We start from the raw sequence: 20,393 nt of genomic DNA on the forward strand, positions 1-20,393 counted from the left end.
GCCTTGCATCTGCATTCACCCTGTCATCATGTTGTGTGTCCAAGTACCTGAGAAATCTTGAACTTGCTAAACAGAGTTGCCATCTGGTACGAGATTCTGGAGTTGAGCCCCCCAAGGACAGAGAGAAGGTTGTCTTGTGCGTCACATTTATAGTTAGGAAACACTTTTCCCCGGCTGGAGAGCAGAGACACGCTGACATCTTGGGCCATGCTTGCGTACTGGTTCTCTTGGTAGATGCGGAAGCCCAGGGTGATGTTGGGGAGAAGCTGTGGGTCTTGGTTGATCTCCTGGATAGCAAATGCCAAGGCCAGAATATGTTGATAGTTCTTGAGAACAGGTCTTTGTTACAAGTGTTAGAGGACAAAAATTAGACAGGAGCAGTAGGAGATGTTTATTTTGTTAAGGAAGCATTATCAGGATTCTAGGAGTTAATCATAAAACAGACCAATGCAAATTAATTGATTGATTTTACTGCTGTCAGAAAACAGGATTGATGTCAATCAGTTGACCCTGTTACTATGGCCAGCAGTTCCTCCCTCTCCCTTTCTCTGTAGAACATTTAAGTGAGTTATAATTTACAGTAGTGGCCAAACTTGTGGAAACCTCTTGGGAAAAATATATTTTTGAGGTTTGATATCTAATAACATCATTTTCTTTTGGAGTAGCAACATAAAAGTATATATCGATGGAAAGATAATTTAATCATTATGTAATGCAACAAGGTATTTTCAGCTATCTGTATTCTGTGAAAAGTTGTAGCCAAATATAGCCAGCAGTAAAACCCAGTTAATAGAAGCAATCATTCAATCTTGGTTTCACATTATAACAGCTGCAGAACTTAAAGACTTGGTTCACTTCATGGGAAGACATTGTAAGGCCATAATTCATTTTAAACATTACCCAACTAAGTATTAACTTACATGGTGATAATTTTTCTATATTTCATTTTTTCTACGGTGATATTTTTTGTATATCTCACTTTTTCTATGTGTTTCATTTTTCTTCTTTATAACTGCTATTCTCATAGCAAATTCTTCATAGAAGTTATTGCATTACATTCTTGCTTAAATTATCTTTCCATTGATATATAATTTCATGGTACTACTCCAAAACAAAGTTGTGTTATTAGCCATCAAACCTCAAAAATACTGTACACTTTTCCCAAAAGGTTTCCACAATTTTGGCCACTACTATACAGCATGAGCTCAGTTCAAGTCAGTATTGACTTTTCTAAAATGAACCTTTCAGTCCAGTTAAGGAAATCTGGCTTATTATCTGGATAATAAGACCACACCTGGAATTCTGCATTCAGGTTTTGTCCCCACATTACATTAAAAAAAAGGTTGAAACTTTGGAAAATGTGCAGAGATGAGGAACTAAGATGATGAAAGGCCTGGAGATGAAAACCTATTGCAGGATTTAGATTTGGCTAGTCTAGAGAAAAGGACTGGTGAGGGGGGGACATACATGAGAGCAACCTTCCAACATTTGAGGGGCTGAAAGAAAGAAGAGGGGGCCAACCTATTTTTCAAAGCACCAGAAGGCAGGATAAGAAGCAACGGGTGGAAACTAATCAAGGAGAGAAGCAACCTGGAATTAAGGAGAAACTTCCTGACAGTGAGGACAATCGACCAGTGGAACTGCTTGCCTCCATAAGTTGTGCGTGCTCCATCACTGGAGGTTTTTAAGAAAAGACAAGTGGACAACCACATGTCTTGAAGTGCTTGAGCAGGGGGTTGGGAGGGGGTTGGACTCAAGGCTCTCCAAAGTCCCTTCCAGCTCTATTCTGATTGATTTATAAAGCTGCACACTTTATTATATCCAGTCATGGAAGCCTTTACAGCAGTGGTGAAATTCACATTTTTTATGACCGGTTCTGTGGGCATGGCTTTGTGGGCATGTCATGGCTTGGTGGACATGTCTTGGTGGGTGTGGCAGGGGAAGGATACTGCAATATCTCCAATCCAACTCCATTCCAGTGAAAGGCTACTGCAAAATCTCCATTCCCACTCCATTCTGGGGCCAGCTAGAAGTGACATTTGCTGGTTCTCCAAACTACTCAAAATTTCTGCCACCGGTTCTCCAGAACCTGTCAGAACCTGCTGGATTTCACCCCTGCTTTACAGGCTGTCAACTTCTGTTCTACATTCTCAAGCACTTTTTCCCAACTTGGCACACTTTGTTAGAGTCTTTTTCCACTAGGTGGATTTATTAATCCAATAAATTAGATTACATTGTAGTGAATTAAATCGAATGGAATGCTTAAGATTTTTCTGGCTGGTTTTTTTCTGGCTAGAAATGAATAATACATCTGGATGGCCCTCAGGTAGAAAGTGTCCTTTAATGTCTTGAAAACGGAAGTGGGGTGAGATCACTGAGCTGACCTGTAGATTCTGAAAGAGGTTAGCTCCATTGATGTAAAAGTATCCAGATTAATAAGAGAGCAGTGAGAAGCTAAGACTTGGTGGGACCAAAGAAAGTCCTTTTCTACATGAAACGTAGCATTACAAGCCATCAGAGTAATGAGATGGAAAGATGAATTTGGTCCAGCTATAACATAGAAGATCCTAGCATTATTTCTTCCCAAGTTCAGCACAATTTGTCTTCTCCGCAAAGTGCACTTTGCCTTCACGAACATGGGGAAAAGGCTGACTCTTTCTTTAGCATGACAAGCTGTTCTTCACCACTGAAGAGTCAGAGGGCTTGAGAAGGGAATTAGAGTCACCACAATATGAAAAGATGCTGAGACTCTTGAAAAAGTGCAGAAAAGAGCAACCAGGATGATTAGGGGACTCAACATATGATGAATAGTTGCAGGAACTGGGCATGGCTTGTCTAGTGAAGAGAAGGACCGGGGAGACATGATAGTAGTGGAAGGGATCAGCCCATCATTTGAGGAGCTTGGGGCTTCCGCAGAGAGGAAGGGATCAAGCTATTCTCCAAGGCACCTGAAGGCCAGACCAGGAATAATGGATGGAAAAAGACTAAGGAAAATTCAACCTGGAAATAAGGAGAAATTTTCTGACAGTGAGAATAATCAATCAATGGAACAGAAGTTGCCTTCAGAAGTTGTGGGAGCTTCATCACTGAAGGCTTTCAAGAAGAGACTGGACTGCCATCTGTCAGAAATGGTGTAGGGTCTCCTGCTTGGGTGGAAGGTTGGACTAGATGACCTACAAGGTACCTTCCAACACTGTCAATCTAAAAAAGAGGGAGATCAATTCATCAAATAGAATCAACGTGCCTAATTAGAAAGGAACAACAACAGATGCTAGGTGGGACTGAAATCTTCATGACTGCCCTTTCCACCTTGCCCTGAGTAAAAAGACAATAAAGGGAACACTTACAGAGAAAGGACATCCCAATCAGCCGGAGACTCCTGTGGAAGCTGTAGAACTATAGTAATGGAGAGAGGTAAGTTTCCACCGATAATGAGATCTCCAGGTCTATAATAGTCTTTTTGTTCTTGGAAAGGTCTCTTCCAAAAGCAGTTTGGTCTCAGGTCCATCTGCACAGCTGCAGGCAAGGTCCATAGCAACACTAAAAGCCAAATCATTGGCCACCAAAAGAGACCTTCTTCTAGATCAGGCCAACAGAGGCTGTAGGCAGGGAAAGTGGTGCTCTGGTAACTTCAGAAGACTCCAGTGACACTTTAAGTCTTCAGGATAAGCATCCATCTAAGCTGGAACTCTCAAGGGACTTGGCCATACATGCGAAGTAAACATGTTTTGACCAGACACAAATCTCTTTATGCTCATGGAGGATTAACTTCTGCAAATCCACTGAGATGAAGTAAAAGTTACTAGTGTTTTATGAATCCCAGGACAGAGAAATGTCCACATTATCCCCATAACATTGGAGTCCATGGCATTTTGACAAGAGGAAAAAACTCTCTGCAGCCACCGTTGTGTGCCTCTGACTGTGAGCTGGGCAACTGTAATTGGAGAGTACCACAGCTTTAGAGTTGAAAGAGAACTTGGGGATTGAACTTCAGGTGATCGAACCTGGGGATCACCCAGTTCGATCCTCTTAATGCAGGATCTAATTGGAGCAAACTCTTTTAAATAACTTTGGGATTGATTGCTTTTGCTGTGACTACCAAACCCTTTGTCAACCCTGAAGCTGGCCTGCCTGAGGCCATTTTGGAGGCTTCAGTGTTGCCACAATGGTGCTGAGGGATAGGGAGGGGGGAATAGAGATAGCTGAGTTTTAATAGAGCCAAGGTGGCGCAGTGGTTAAATGCAGCACTGCAGGCTACTGCTAGATCAGCAGGTCAGCGGTTCAAATCTCACCGGCTCAGGGTTGACTCAGCCTTCCATCCTTCCGAGGTGGGTAAAATGAGGACCCAGATTGTTGGGGGCAATATGCCGACTCTCTGTAAACCGCTTAGAGAGGCCTGAAAGGCCTATGAAGCGGTATATAAGTCTACTGCTATTGCTATAAATAGCCAAAACAAAACAGTTTCCCTTGAGAATCAAGGATATTCCCACAGGTGGCTGAAAATAGAAGGAGTAAAGTTTCCAAGCAACCAGAAAGCAACTTGATTGGACCATGTGACTGATTGTTTGGGAAAGGGGGGAAACTTTTAATTAGGTGAAAACTGTGGGAACTGTGGGAAACTGTGGGAACCTTTAGAGTTGGTTTTCACCAGTTTGTGCTAATATAATATGCCCAATAAACCTGTTCTTTGAGGAACCTGCTTGCCTCGGAGTTCTCTTAGCTATGGGTGTATTACCTAAGAGCCGAGGTGGCACAGTGGTTAGGGTGCAGTACTGCAGGCCACTTCAGCTGACTGTTATCTGCAGTTCAGCGGTTCTAATCTCATCGGCTCAAGGTTGACTCAGCCTTCCATCCTTCCGAGGTGGGTGAAATGAGGACCCAGACTGTGGGGACGATATGCTGACTCTGTAAACCACTTAGAGAGGGCTGAAAGCCCTATAAAGTGGTATATAAGTCTAACTGCTATTGCTATTGCTATTGGAACCCTGACACCCTTTTCATACCAAAAACTGGAACAACTCACCATGGCCTTTGTCCTAGTGGAGTTTCCCAAACTAGCCAAAGGAGATGTGTTTCAGCTATGATGTACCTAGATGGTTTCAAATAACCACACAGTTTCTTCTTTTCTTTATGGCTTAGCTCCATTCTGCCCTCTACTCTCTTATTTGAGTAGGTCACCAATATTTTAAATTAGTTAAGTATTTCAAAACCAATCACTTTGATTGATGGATGATTTTCTAAGAATCGAATCCAGAGCACCATTCTGATCTACACCATTCTTCAGAACCCACTTTTTGAACCAGGAGAGGTTAACCTTTCTTAAGTGACAATTTTAATACCCAAACATCACCCTACCAGACCAAATCTCATGCTAAAAGATGATAATGCCCAGTTTTATGTTATCTTCCTACTCAGCAATGAGGAGTTCTTACCATCAAACAAGCAGGGTATTTTACTGGGCTACCTAGGATTTGGAGACAAGCTGTTTCTTTCCTTGTTCAGTTTCCATCCATTATTTCTTATCTTGCTTTCTGGTGCTTTGGAAAATAGGTTAACCCCCTCTTTGTGTTAGACCCTCAAATACTGAAACACTGATATTATGTAACCGCCAGCCGTTCTTTTCTCTAGACAAGCCAAACCCAATTCTTGCAACCATTCTACATATGTTTTAGTATCCATGCCTTTAATCATCTTAGTTGAACAATGATTCATTCAAGATAGGGAAAGGAATGTAGCAAAGTTGTATTCTTTATACATTGTTATTTCATTATGAAGGGATTAGATGTGATCAAACTATATGTCAAAGTGATCATGAGGAAGCTGGAATTGGAATAATAAAAAATCAGAGTAAAGATTGAAAGAAGGAACATTAATAATTTTTGATATGCTGATGACACTACAAGCATAGTTAAAAACACAGATAGTGAATTCAACCCAAAACCTTACTAAGACACTTAATAAGTTTATTTTCAGATTGATTATGGGGACTCAATTGGGACAATAGTTATTAATGAAAAATTGAAAAGTGTGTGATTGTTGCTGATTAATAGATATGTTGTGATTAGTCACAACATTTGATTTCCAAATATTAAAAGAAAAAAGCCCTCACTCATTTACCTACTTTTAAAAAATCAGATCAAATACAAAAATTTCCCAAACTCACAACAAAAGTTCCCAATCTATGCATAAGTCAGAGGTTCTTCTGCCTCATTATATTCTCTCTACAATTCAGATTGGGCCTCAGTAGGATAATGTAGCATTTGGGGGAAAAGATACAACCCAAGAGACCAGCCCCAGAGGCTAAGATAGAGAAGATCTCTACGGCCACCATGGACTTCCCTTTGGTGCTCAGGTAGGTGGGAAGGAAGGTGATCCAAACACTGCAAAAGTCCAACATGCTGAAAGTAATAAACTTGGCTTCATTGAAGCTGTCTGGCAATTTCCTAGCCAAAAAGGCCACTGTGAAACTGATGAGGGCCAGGAAACCCAAGTAGGCAAGGACAATATAAAACATTGAAGCTGAGCCTTCCTTGCATTCCAAAATGGTTTCTTTTACCAAAGAATGGAAGTCAAAGTTGGGAAATGGGGGTGAAGTTACCAGCCAGGTGGCACAAAGAAGTACTTGGACTAGGGGACAGGCTAAGACAATGGAGTTGGTCAGGGGTTTTCCTAAGAATTTCCTTGCCCTGTTCCCTGGTTTGGTAGCCATGAAAGCCAGAACCACCATGACAGTTTTTGCCAACACAGAGGAAACTGCAAGGGAAAAGAGAATGGCAAAGGAAGTTTGTTGGAAGAGACAGGTGAGCTTCCCAGGTCGACCAATAAAGAGGAAGGAGCAGAAGAAGCAGAGCAGGAGGGAGACCAGGAGGATGTAGGTGAGATCTCGGTTGTTAGCCTTGACGATTGGTGTGTCCTGATACTTTAATAGCAATAGCAATAGCAGTAGACTTATATACCGCTTCATAGGGCTTTCAGCCCTCTCTAAGCGGTTTACAGAGAGTCAGCATATTGCCCCCAACAATCTGGGTCCTCATTTTACCCACCTCGGAAGGATGGAAGGCTGAGTCAACCCTGAGCCGGTGAGATTTGAACCGCTGAACTGCTGATCTAGCAGTAGCCTGCAGTGCTGCATTTAACCACTGCGCCACCTTGGCAATTATCAGGACCATAGATGTGATCACAGAAAAAAAGAGAGCAAGAATAGCTAAAGTGTATCCCAGGGTGTCTTCATAGGAAAGGAAGTGGATCTTCTTGGCAATGCAGTGGTCCTTGTCCTTATTAGGATATTGGTCTTCTGGGCAGGAGTCACAATGAGTGGCATCTGAAATCAAGATAAAATGAATGTACTTAGTCTTGTCTAAGGATTTCAGGAGCATCTGCCATGATCACTATCCCATCTTCAAGAGAAATATGAATGTCCCACTGAACACTAATACTAATACTACTAATACAATCCTTGGTTGTGTAAACAGAGGCATAGAATCAAAATAACATGAACTAGTGGTATATTGTTTTATAAAACCTTAGTAAGGACACACCTAGAATGGTATAGGGTTTTCTGCCTGAGCAGCGGGTTGGACTAGAAGACATCCAATGTCCTTTCCAACTCTGTTATTCTATTCTGTTTTGTTCTGTTCTGTTCTGTTCTATTCTATCCCATTCCATTCCATCCAGTTTGGGTCACTATATTACAAAAAAGATGTTTTGCAAAGCACCAGAAGGCAAGATGAGCAACAATGGAGGGAAACGTATCATGAAGAGAGGCAACCTGGAATTAAGGAGAAACTTCCTAACAGTGAGAACAATCTATCAGTGGAACCGCTTGCCTTCAGACATTGTGAGTGCTTCATCACTGGAGGTTTTTAAGAATCTATTGGACCATTGTCTGAAATGGTAAAGGGTATCCTGCTTGATCAAGGGGTTGGACTAGAAGACCTCCAAGGTCTCCGAGGTCCCTTCCAGCTCTACTCTGAATTGAATTGAGCAATTTATAGGCATCACAAATAGAAAATCCTCCTCCAATAATGATAAACCTGGGAATACATCAGCCAGAGACAAGTGGAATAAAGGCTAGTCATTGGGAATTTCCATGACTAATGTAGCCTTCAATGTGAGAGAAATTACGAATTTCCTCACTTTACACTAGAACCCACAGAAGACTGATAAATCTCTCTCTCAGGAATCCTGCTATATTGTGTGTGTGTGCGTACATGAACTATTTGTGTGCATTGTGGAGATTACAAAATGAGAAAGAAGGACATAGAAATGTACACTGAGTGTTCAGAGAGGGAATCTACATGTGAAATGTGCTCTACCTGTCTGGTTAGAAATGGTCCCTTCTGGGCAAGGATCACATTGGTAGCAGCAAACTGGCTTGCCCTCTGGAACTCTTCTCCTCTCTCCTGCATGGCACCTCTTCCTGCCACACCTGGCAAAGGGCATCTTCTAAAAGAGAAAAGAGAAGTACATGATATGACATAAGGAGCGAACATGCTTCCTTTATGTCTATGGAGATTCTTAGTCATCCAGGTCATAGTTGTACCAAAGGTGTTTTTTTCAAAAGGCAACTGGACTCATTCGGCTGAAGAAGCTTCTTGGATGAGAAGTGAAATGTCTTTGAAGAAGGATAAGAAAGTCCAGTTGTCTCTTGAAAAAGTACCATTGGAATACTTCATTTATTCCTTCCTATATTCCTGTTTCCATCTCCAGAATAACTTCCAATGAAATGATTCGCCATGGTCTACCAGAAATCACAAAAAGCTCATGGATGATTTAGGACAGTCCATTCCCAACCCACCAATGAATTCTGGAGGTTGGAAGTGGGACTTTGGCATGCTAAGGAAAGCTTGTGACAGTGAGCTACAGTTTTTCTAAAACAAAGAATCATACAGGTCTGACTGAATAAAAATGATCCATAGATCATTCTATGATCCATAGAAATCACTGTCATCTTGACTAATTCCCTCTGAGATTCAGAGGTTTTTCCCAATACTGAGCTTTCCAGATGTTGTCTTCAAATATGGTACATGCAGGATTTTTCATCAAATGACTGCCAAATTTTCTGCTTCAAAAGATTTATTTTCCAGTTAGGAGGACATTCTGTTTATCAGGAGAGAATTGATTTTTTCTTGAATTTACATCATTGCCTTTCAACTCACTTTTGAGGCCCAGATGATTGCATTGGAGTTAATGGTGAAATCCTGGCCTGGGGAAGCCCTGGGATCTATTTGACCAACTTTCACAGGGAGAAAAGACTGATTGGGGAGGAGAACCCAGTTGAGAAGATCATATTGAGCTGATCCTAATCCATTTTCTGAGAAGGAGACTTCTTCTCCAGCACTGTTGTTGAAGTGGACATTCTTTAAGTAGCCAAGAAGCTGAAAAAAAACCCCACAGAAATTGGTGTAATCAGGTGAAAATCATAAATGAGACATGACTTCTATCATCCCGTGATGCCCATCATTTTAGAAGATTGGGGTTCATCTCAGAAGCCAAAGAAGTTCCCTTGGTGGATATCTGATCAATCAGGTGTAACAAACAATATTTGGCCCTTTTCTCAACATCACTTCAAGGTTGTAGGTTCTATCATATCTCAAGACTTAAAATGTCTAAGTTTAAGACTTAAAATGGACACCTAACATCAAAAACATCATCAAAAAAGCAAAACAAAGAATGTCCTTTTTGTGCCAACTCAGAAAGCTCAAACTGCCCAAGGAGCTGCTGATTCAGTTCTACAGAGGAATGATTGAGTCTGTCATCTGCACCTCTATAATTGTCTGATTTGGCTCTGCAACCAAACAAGACAGACACAGACTTCAACAGATATTGAGAACTGAAGAACAAGCAATGGCTACCAATCTGCCTTCCATTGAGGACCTGTACACTGCGTGAGTCAAAAAGGGGACTGTGAAAATATCTACAGACTCCTCACATCACGGACATAAATAATAATTCTAACCATATTTATATTAGCATGTCTATAATCCTATTGATTATATTAACATACTTATAGTTATAAACAACATTCATATTTTACTTATACATAACAATGTTCTTTCTCATCTAATTTCTACCTCTTGTTTCTAACCATTGATAAAATCTATTCCACATGAAATAATACTCCGTATCTCCTTTATCTTTTATTTTTGATGTCAATCTATCCATCTCTCCACAATACAATATTTTCCAAATTATATTTTCATCTGATGGAGCATTCTCATTTTTCCAATCTTCTGCAAATACAATTCACGCTGCTGTCAATACATGTAACATTAAATATAAAATCCCTTTGTCATAGCTTTCTGGTGTTATACCTAACAAGAATATTTTTGGTTTTACATATACATGATACTGAATCATCTTTTCCAACCATGAATGTATTTCCATCCAACATTTTCTTGCTTTCAGACATGTCCACCACCTATGATCATAAGTACCTGGAGTCTGATTGCATTTTGGCAGACATGTTATTAAACATTTTTGTTAGTCTTGCCAGTGGCAATGCATGAATTTTGACTAGGACATCAGCTAACCTCTTTAAACACCATTCACAAACGCACCCAGATTGCCAACTTGCTCCTCCCTGAAATGATCATCTCCTGAAACTTGAGTAATTGTTGAAGACCTTTCAAGACCTTGTAGGAAGTTCTTTTCCTCTATGGATCTTATGGACAAGTAGCTTGATTTACTTCTCTTTCTCTGTCTCTATCACTTTTCAATAAAACAGTGTACTTAATTTGTACTATTGTTTTTTTTTTGTTTTTTTTAATACATTTTATTTATTTCATTTTCATTTTCATTTTATACAATCACTTATATACTGTGCGTAACAAAAAACAAAAAAAGGAAAAAATCCACCATAAAAAAAAACAAAAAACCCAACATGACACTTCAATCCCCCATACACCCTTTCTTCTCCCCCTCCAACTTTCATTTCTCCCCTCCAGCATTCCCCTCTTCTACTTCCCTTCCCCCTCAAACATCTCCCCCTCCCTCCATCTCACCCTCCTTACATTCCCCTCTCGCTCCCTCTTTACTTCTCCCTCTTCTTTCCCTCTTCTCCTCACTTTGGTGTATCCCTACAATTAATCTATTCAGTTTATTTAGACAATAAAAGAGAAAAAGAAAAAAAGAAAGAAAACGAGCCGCAGTATACAAGTGAATTCTTATTGTTCTAAGAATTGAAACTGTAATTCCACCCTCCCCCCTCCCCCCTATCATCCCCCCTCCCTAACCCCCTTACGGCTTCCCAGGTCCCATACCCGGCATAGTTCTTTAACAAGCACTTGAGTATAATAAAGCCAGCTAACTTTAAAGTTAAGAAAAATAAAAGAAAAACAGAAAAAAGGGAATAGTAAAAAATAGAAAAGAAAAAAACACACACACACACACAAAAAAAAGAAAAAACAAGAAAGATCAATAAACCCACTACATTAACACAGCTTCCCATCATCTGTAAATCTTAAACAATGTAGCTCATTCCAAATTTCGGTTATTTTACTACTTGCAGGGTTTCAAACTGTATTAGAGCCAGGTAAGTTAATCAATTAGGATTCCCCAACTAAAAGTCTCATTGCTTTATCTATCTATTCAGACCTTTAATTTATCTCTTTTTTATCCGAATATCCAAACCTTTCTATAAAACCATTAAACTCAAGTACTTCTTTCATTTTTCATTTCCAACACCTCCCATTCTATCCTTACCCACATCCACATGTAAATTTTTTACCTTCCACCCTGCCTTTATCCATATCCACATATATATTTTATCCGCGTCCATTGCTCCTCACATATTTACTCCACCTTCCTGGAGACTCTCTGACTAATTTTTCTTAACCTTATATTGAAATAGCAACTCATACAAACATCAGCTTGCATTCTGGCCCCAAGTAGTCTAGTTAAGCTTTCGCTACCCTTCCCTCTCCCACGCGCCTCCCAACTCCGTTCGTCCCAGACCACAACTCAAAAAGATCGCGATCTCCGCTCTCCTCGCCTAGGAAAATAATTCATGCGCAATTTGAGTTAGAGTTCAAACAAATCTTATATACAATATGTGTCCACAATCAGCAACGCTTCTTTCAGTCTCCATGTCTCATCATCGATATACAACTTTTCCATTTTGTCCCAGGCAGAAATCATAAAGTTTTAAGAACATCGCTAAGTCTTTATTCTTTACTCTTCTGCCCTTCCGGAAGAGGAAAGCAACACCCTCCGCCTTGTGGCCACGTGTCTCGCTGCTTGTCTTCTCCTTCTCCTTGTCTCTCTCCAGGTCCGGATGAGTCAGGAAGTCCCGCCTTCAGAGTCTTGTAATAAAATTCTCGGGCTTCACAGACAGAATTAATGCGGTGTTTTTGATTGCCAAATGTAACTGTAATGCCAGCTGGGACTTCCCATTTGTATGGAATCTGAGAATTTCTGAGTTCTTCAGTTAAGAAAATGTAATCTCTCCTTGCTCTTAATATTTGAGATGGTATCTCTTTAAAAACGATCAAGTCCTGTCCATCAATTCTCAACCTCTTGTTGTAAAGCTTCTGTATTATCACATTTCTGGATTCCCTTGTGGTAAAGTATATAATTATGTCCCTCGGAAGCTGTCGCTGTTTTGCTACCCACGAATTCTGGCGGTAAATTTTTTGAATCTGCCAATCAAAGTTAAGTCCCGGACTTCCCACTGAGCGGCTAAGAGCCTCAAAGAAGATCTGTTTCAAATTCTCCTGTTCGTTTTCACGCAGTCCTCTAACTCTTATTGCGAAGGCAGTCTTATTATAATTTATCATGACAAGTTGTTTTTGAGCATTTTCAATTTCCTGTTGTAACGTTTGAATTTTGGATGTCAAATTAAAGTTAGTCTCTTCCAAAAGTTCCAATTTATCCTCCGTTTCAGCAATATAATCTGTCATGACTGTCATTACTCCGATCATATCCTCCTTTGCTTGAGCAATTTTAGCATCAAATTGATCATATAAATCCGATATCAGTTGATTAATTTCCTGTCTGAAATTATTAAGCGTTTTGAGAAGAAATTCTTGTGTTAACAAATCTCCAGTGGAGGACGTAGGAGGCAAGGGTAGCGGCTTCATAGCAGTTTTTTGAGATATGTTATTAAGGAAGCGCTTCTGCTTAGATTTGGGAGCCATTCCAAAGTAAAAATAAAAGACAAGCAATCAGTCTAGCCAAGAATCAAAGTCTCTGCTCCCCTCAGTTAATCTTTTAACAGCTAATACGGAGAAGCCTTCAGGAGAGTAGAGCTGACTAAGTACGTCACATCAAACACAAAAGCTATAAGATCGCCATCTTGTGACGCAGCTAGAAAAGGGAGCCTTTTGCAAAGTTGAAGCTGGTATTTTAGATAGTAATAGAAGAAATTCCTCAGGAATGGTCCCCGCCCGGATTGGTTTTTAAATAGCTTAGCTTTGTCCTGGGGGGGGGGGCAATCTGCCTAGGGCTGCAAAAAAAGCAGCTGCGGAGAACTGGCTGGAGTAAAAGCTCAGCTAATGTTGAACCTCTTCTCCATTCACAGCAAAAAAAAGGCTATGAATTACAAAGAGATCCTAACGACTGACCTTCTCCCTGCCCCTTTCTGCCAGAAAGGGGAGATATCTATAGATCTTATAAGATATACAAACCAGAACCCTGAGAGTAGAACCCTGCCAGTCAAATAGTAATTTGTACTATTGTTTTTTAATCACTGCTGTTTTAATCTATTCTGAAATTGATTGATATGGTAGCATAGGTGACAGAAATGGGGTTATTCTTGTAAGAGAAAAAGAATCTGACTGACTCAATTTTTACACTTTGCATAACACAAGCAGCACCTTTGTAACACTTCAACTAAGACCTTATAGAGAGGGCACATTTAAGGGAATAACACAGCTATAATGTAGATTGGGAAAAGCAGGCCAGGTCAACTTGGGCCTCACTGAAAACAGCCGGAGTCAGTTTCCAAAAGGCGACATAAGAAGATTGATTGTCTTGCTATGTTCTTATCATTTCCTAATACGGTGGAAAGAGATCGATATTGTATTACACAAAATTATATAACATGGACATGTGAGTAAGTGGACTATCACCCCAAAATTGTATTTAAACCCTGTATCCTGATCTGTCAGACATTCTCTTTCTATCTTTCATGATTGAGAATCCTTTTGCAAAAGCTTATACAATTGTATCTTAAATAAATATGCTTTTTATAGTTCATGGTCTCCTTGTTCTTCTATTAGATAGAGATAGCTTTTCTCACAATAGGTAAAGGTAAAGGTTCCCCTCACACATATGTGCTAGTGATTCCCAACTCTAGGGGCCTTAACACTAGAAAATATTAGCTCTGATGGGCAACTAACAATGAAGTATACTCTAGTTCAGATCCCTGTACTGAGTAGGAGGTTGAACTCAATTGCCTATGATTCTATGAACAGATTTCTGCTCCCACTGAATGTCTCAGGTAAACAAGATGAAGACGTGGAATGTTTTGTTGACAGATACCATTAGGTCAACAAACTGACACAATTTGTAGAATATATGTTAGACATACATAATAGTATATATGGGGCGGTGTTCATCTCCATTTCAAAGCCGAAGAGCCAGCGTTGCCTGAAGACATATTGAAGATAACAATTTCATGCCTGGCTATTACCTTCCCACCAAATGTGGTCTCTATTTTTCTACTTGCATTTTTACATGCTTTCGAACTGCTAGGTTGGCAGAAGCTGGGACAAGTAATGGGAGCTCACCGTTACGGGGCACTAGGGATTCGAACCACCGAATTGCCAGCCTTCCTGATCGACAAGCTCTTAGCCACTGAGCCACCACATCTCCATGGTAGCATACAGATATTTTAAAAGTAATTCAAGAAATAGATATGGGAAGCTGAGCATTTGTGGATTGGATAAAAATTCCCAGAAATTACCTGCCATAATTGGAAATTTGGAATCCTTTTTCCAACTCTCGTCATGGCTGGTCTCGGACCTGATTTGTACATGGCATGTAATGCATGTGCTACAGAATAAATAGCATTGTAGATATTGTAACTCTCCCCAGTCATGCTCATTTCAAAAATGTAAGATGGCACATTTTGTAAATTCTCCTTTCCTGTACATAGATTTTTTCCCTTTGTAGGGACTTTGCCTGGTTTGTGGAAATTGCAGTCAAAGACCATCTTCCACCACAGCAGGAGAAAGACGTCCCCTTGAGCATTGAAGGGGTCTAAAAATAAAAGGAAATCTTTGAATTTTGAGAGCTCCACAGTGTGGTCCCTAAAATGCAAAGCTCCATGGAAGGGCTTTAAAACTTTCATCACATCCTGAGATCCCATCACTCGAACTTTCCAATGGGAAGTTAGGATCCAAACTTTCAGAAATGGCGTTTTGAAATATTGTTCATCCACCAACACAAAGATCTGTACGATTTGCAATACTGCTGGAATCTCCAAATAGAATAATCACTTCGAACATGGACCAAGTTTTGAAAATAGGATTGGATTTCAAAAGTGGAGTATCAAGAAAATCAGATTTCATCATTTCAGTGAAGGCCAGGCAGATCTCCTTCTCCTTGAGCATTGGCATTAGCGATGAAATGAAATGTTCTCCATTGTCATTTTCAGGGGCCACCAGCCCAACCCAGTTCCACTGGAAATACACAAGAAGCTGGACTAAACCCACATATTGAGGGAATTCCTTGGGATTAATCTGGAAGAAGGAAGGATAAACTGTTCTGTCTGCCTGATTGAACTCAAAACCAACACCGAGCTGTAGAAAATGAGAATCCTCTTTAAAAGACAAAATACAGTTTAATGAGGAATTCAAGGGTGACCATTGTGTGTGGTTGATTGTCCCACCAATCAGGCTGACTCACTTTGAGTGGCAAATTCAAGATTCTTCCCTTCTTAGGAAGAGCCACCATTTAACACATTCTGCCTGGTTATGATATGTCAGAAGACAAAGGAAGAGACCATCAACTTGATACAGAGAAAAAACCCCAGTAAAACTTTTTATGAAAAATGACTTCATAAAAGTCATTCATGACCTCTTGGCAAATACAACATTTCAGAATTATCTCATTTTTTTATTTTGTTGGAAGTATATAAGAACATGTCTTGACAGATAAAATATCATTATGAATTGCTTGGATTCTTTAAGACAGATACTCTTGATGTGCCCTCCCAAAACACCTTTAGTTTTATCTTTTGCTTCTTTGCATGCTTCTGTTGTTTGTCTATTATATAACAGCATCCAGTAAAGATTTCCTTACCTGTAGGACCTTGAAGATGCTGAAGATAGAGGCCATCTGTCTTGAGGATTTGGAGTTGAGGCCACCAATGACAGCGAGCAGGGTGTCCTGCCTGTCACATTTGTAACCTGGAATCATTTTGCTTCGAGTGGAGAGCAGGGAGAGACTGTTTGAAAGAACGGATAGCTCAATCTGGACGTTGCTATAGATGTTGAAGCCAAGTGTGAGGTTGGGCAGGAGAACCGAATCTTTGTTGATCTCTGTGACTGCAAAGACTAAGGCCAGGAACTGCTGATAGCATAAGTATTTCTGAAAGGAGGCCCTGAAACTAAAAGAAAGCAAATAGTGTCTACATTTTTTCCCATTCAAGTAAAACTTACACCATTGAAAAATCAAAGAAAGTTGGGGATTTCTGAAAGTGTGGGATGTTGGGTACAACCACTGTTGCCAGGGGCAAATTCCCACCAATATTGAGATGACCAGGCCTGTAATAACTTTTCTGAATCTGGAAAGGGGTGGAGAGCAGTTTGCATCCTCTTACTGTTTGCATCCTCTTAGCAGTAATGGGGGGCAGGAGCCAGAAGAACAGCAGCGGGAGGGGCAGCCCAGTCATTCTATCACCTTTCCTCCTATAACAGAAAATCAAGGTTTGTGCAGAGGTTGAATTGCAGGTAGCACTGGAAATGTCACTAGAGCTTTAGAACCAGAAATTGTGTCACCTGGAGGATCCCAGGGCAAATTTATATCAATCATGCTTCTTACCTGTATGTGATCTGTGACTGAAGAGAAAATTAAGGCCAGTTGAGGCTCACCAAGCCCAGGAATTGCGCTTCAGGGTATTGATGACCACCTTTAAAGCACTCCATGGTAGTGGATCTGGGTACTTGAGAGACCGCCTTCTGCCGATTACCTCCCTTCGACCGATTAGATCGCACAGATTGGGCCTCCTCCGGATCCCATCTGCCAGTCAATGTCGACTGGCGACTACACGGAGGAGAGCCTTTTCTGTTGCAGCTCCGACCCTGTGGAACGATCTCCCCATTGAGATTCGTACCCTCACCACCATCCAGACCTTCCGCACGGCCCTTAAGACCTGGCTCTCCCAGCAGGCCTGGGGATAAGTTCTTAAATTACCCGCCCGAGTGTTGACTGTTGAATGCAAGTTGGTGTTTTATTATTTATCTTGTTTACTCACTGTTTGTCTTTTATTATTGCACCCCCTTCCCATGATTGTAAGCCGCCCTGAGTCCCCTCAGGGAGAAGGGCGGCCTATAAATCTTAATAAATGTCTAAATGTCTAAATTACTGCAGTTCTTTGCAATACGTGCTAAGGTGACATGTCCCACCTTCATCTTGAGATCCAAGGGTATATTGTTTAAAGCAGATTTTTATCTTGGAAGAGATTTGTGGGTAGAAATCCATAGAGGATACATTGAGAATGACAGTTCTTTCGATAATTGCAGAGGAAAGCAATTGTTCTATCTAGTTAGCAATAGTTTCTCTTCGTACTTCTGAAGAGAAAAACATGTTTGTATCTCTTGTTCTTAATCCACAGAGCAGATGGACTTGAGAGTCAAGATAAAATTGGATATTTGATCTACATGAGCAGCAGTGGTGGGATTCAAAAAGTTTTACTACTGTTTCTGTGGGCATGGCTTGGCGGCGTGGCAGGAGAAGGATACTGTAAAATCTGCATTCCTTCCCCAATTTAGGGGAAGGTTACTGCAAAATCCCCATTCCCTCCCGATCAGTTGGGACTCAGGAGGCAGAGAATAGATGAGGGTGAGGCCAGCCAGAGGTGATATTTGCCAGTTCTCCAAACTACTGAAAATTTTTGCTCCTGGTTCAGCAGAAACGATCAGAACCGGCTGAATACCACCTCTGATTTATATCCACATGGCAGAGGATATAATTTGACACTGGCCTTTCCAATATATCTTAAAACATGCAGGAGAATCTCCAGATTTTCTGTAGAGTAAACTCCAGAGGACTGTTGTCTAACAACTAGTTGCTATATGTCTGCTCTGCTTGTCTTGTGAAGTATATCTTCTCAATTGTCCATTGATGTGGGAGAGATACCATCAACCATAGTAAATCTCTGGACCACTTCAGGCAATAGGAATGGGTGAATAATCTTATGTGTTTATGGAGATTCTCCATCATGAAGGTCATGGTTGTCCCAAAGATGCTTTTTCAAGAGGCAACTGGACTTTCTGGTTTTTCTTTGAAGAGGTTTCGCTTCTCATCCAAGAAGCTTCTTCTGTTCTGTATAGTATTAGTATAATAGTATTATATGGTTCTATACTTTCTCTGATTCCAGTCAGGGTTGAGGGGATAACATAACAACACTGATGATATTCAGGTGCACAACCATTGACTGGCCAAGCAATGTGTGTGTGTGTGTGTGTGTGTGTGTGTGTGTGTCTATATATATATAGGAGGAAGCTAACTGCTTCCATTATCTGTCTATTGGCTCGTCACAAGAGACCAATATTTTTACTGTTGCCTTTTGCCACATTTGTGTTGTATTTGTGCTGATAAATAAATAAAGGAAAGCCAATATTTTTACTGTTGCCTTTATTATAATATAATAATATAATATAATATAATATAATATAATATAATATAATATAATATAATATAATATAATATAATATAATATAATATAATATAATATATATATTATATTATATTATATTATATTATATTATATTATAATATATAATATAATATAATATAATATTATATTATATTATATTATATTATATTATATTATATTATATTATATTATATTATATTATATTATATTATATTATATTATATTATATTATATTATATTATTATATTATATTATATTATAATATAACACATACACACATATATATATATATATTATATTATATTATATATTATATATTATAATATATTATATATTATATAAATATAATATATATTATATATTGCCACACCTGGCAAAGGGCACTTTCTGAAAAAAGAAGAAGAAGAGAGAAAAGATGACCTGAGCTATGAACATTTATTTATTCCATTTCCATTTCCAGAAGAAATGGCTACCAAAAAACAGCTCCTGTCTAATTTAGGTCAGCAACCCTCCCGATCCATCAATGGATGCTGGAGATTGGAACTGGGATTTCAGCAGTCAAAGCAAGGTTTGTATGATTACATCATAGGTTTTCTAAAACAAGTAAACCTGAGTATAGAACTGAACAAAAATCACTGTTATCTGCTCTCATTTCCTCTTCGGTTCCAATTCCACCCTTTCTTGGATCTGCCTCACCAGTCCTCAAATGTATCACATGCAAAGTAGGATTTTCATCAAATCACTGCCTACTTTCTGATTCAATACCTGTTTTATAGTCTGTATTCCCAAAACCTATATATATAAAAGCCAAGTACCATGAATTCATCATGAAATCTACAGAATCGTAGAGCCTACAAACTTGAAATTTGGCACACATGTTCCTCTTGGCTTCTAGGTGCTCTCTAAGAAAGGATTTTTTAAAATGACCATCAGATCATTAGTACAGTATTTCTTACACAGTAATTAATGCTAAGGAGTTCTACTCCCACTCCCCACCTGAAAAGAACTCTATTCCAACTGCTAAAATCCAGGTCATGTTTGTCCCAAAGGTGTTTTTTTCTTAAAGCGACTGGACTTTTTGAAGATGTTGCACTTCTAATCCAAGAAGCTTCTTCACTTCTGAATGAATGGTGGAAAATGGAAGAATTTATATTCTTGCAATCACCTGGTTGTTAGTACTCTTTCTCAGAGTCATTGAGGCAACCTGGAGGTTTATCTATATCTTCAGGGTAACCTGACTAGTGCAAATTGGTGTGGAATCTTCTTGGAACTGCTGAAAGGTTTGGTTGTTGATAAACTATCAAGTGAGTGACAATTCTTAGTGACTATAAAGATAGATTTTCTACAATAGGATCTGTCCCCAGCCTAGTCATGGTCCTCTTCCAATGAAGCAAAATGTCTTCAAAGAAGAACCAGAAAGTCCAGTTGCCTATTTACCTCTGCATTTTGGGATGAACAGTCTTTGAATGGTGTGGGAGAATGAATGGATTTCCAGAAAAATTGCAAATTTGCAGGAACCATTTGCTCTTCAGGTTAAGATACAGACAACACAGACTCATCCCCAACAGCC

At 39.7% G+C, this 20,393-nt stretch overlaps 2 protein-coding genes across 2 annotated transcripts in view; both read right to left on the reverse strand.

The window, feature by feature from the left end:
* LOC116507027 (vomeronasal type-2 receptor 26-like) overlaps window positions 1-5,145 on the reverse strand; it is a 10,334-nt gene extending 5,189 nt beyond the window's left edge. The window contains exons 1-2 of the mRNA XM_032214953.1: window positions 5,090-5,145; window positions 48-339 (exon numbers count right to left, since the gene is read on the reverse strand). Of these exons, the coding sequence (XP_032070844.1) occupies window positions 48-339; window positions 5,090-5,145 (348 nt within the window). The remainder of the gene's footprint in view (window positions 1-47; window positions 340-5,089) is intronic.
* A 1,045-nt stretch (window positions 5,146-6,190) lies between these two features.
* Window positions 6,191-17,576, reverse strand: LOC116507031 (vomeronasal type-2 receptor 26-like). Its single transcript, XM_032214961.1, has 8 exons — window positions 17,571-17,576; window positions 16,246-16,533; window positions 15,383-15,623; window positions 14,906-15,201; window positions 9,159-9,377; window positions 8,316-8,391; window positions 7,149-7,321; window positions 6,191-6,919 (listed from the first exon to the last, which is right to left on the reverse strand). Exons 1-8 carry the CDS (start codon window positions 17,574-17,576, stop codon window positions 6,191-6,193), a joined length of 2,028 nt encoding a protein of 675 aa, XP_032070852.1.
* Window positions 17,577-20,393: the final 2,817 nt, after the last annotated feature.

The sequence above is a fragment of the Thamnophis elegans genome, chromosome 1 (genome assembly GCF_009769535.1).
Source record: "Thamnophis elegans isolate rThaEle1 chromosome 1, rThaEle1.pri, whole genome shotgun sequence".
NCBI classification, from domain to species: domain Eukaryota; kingdom Metazoa; phylum Chordata; class Lepidosauria; order Squamata; family Colubridae; genus Thamnophis; species Thamnophis elegans.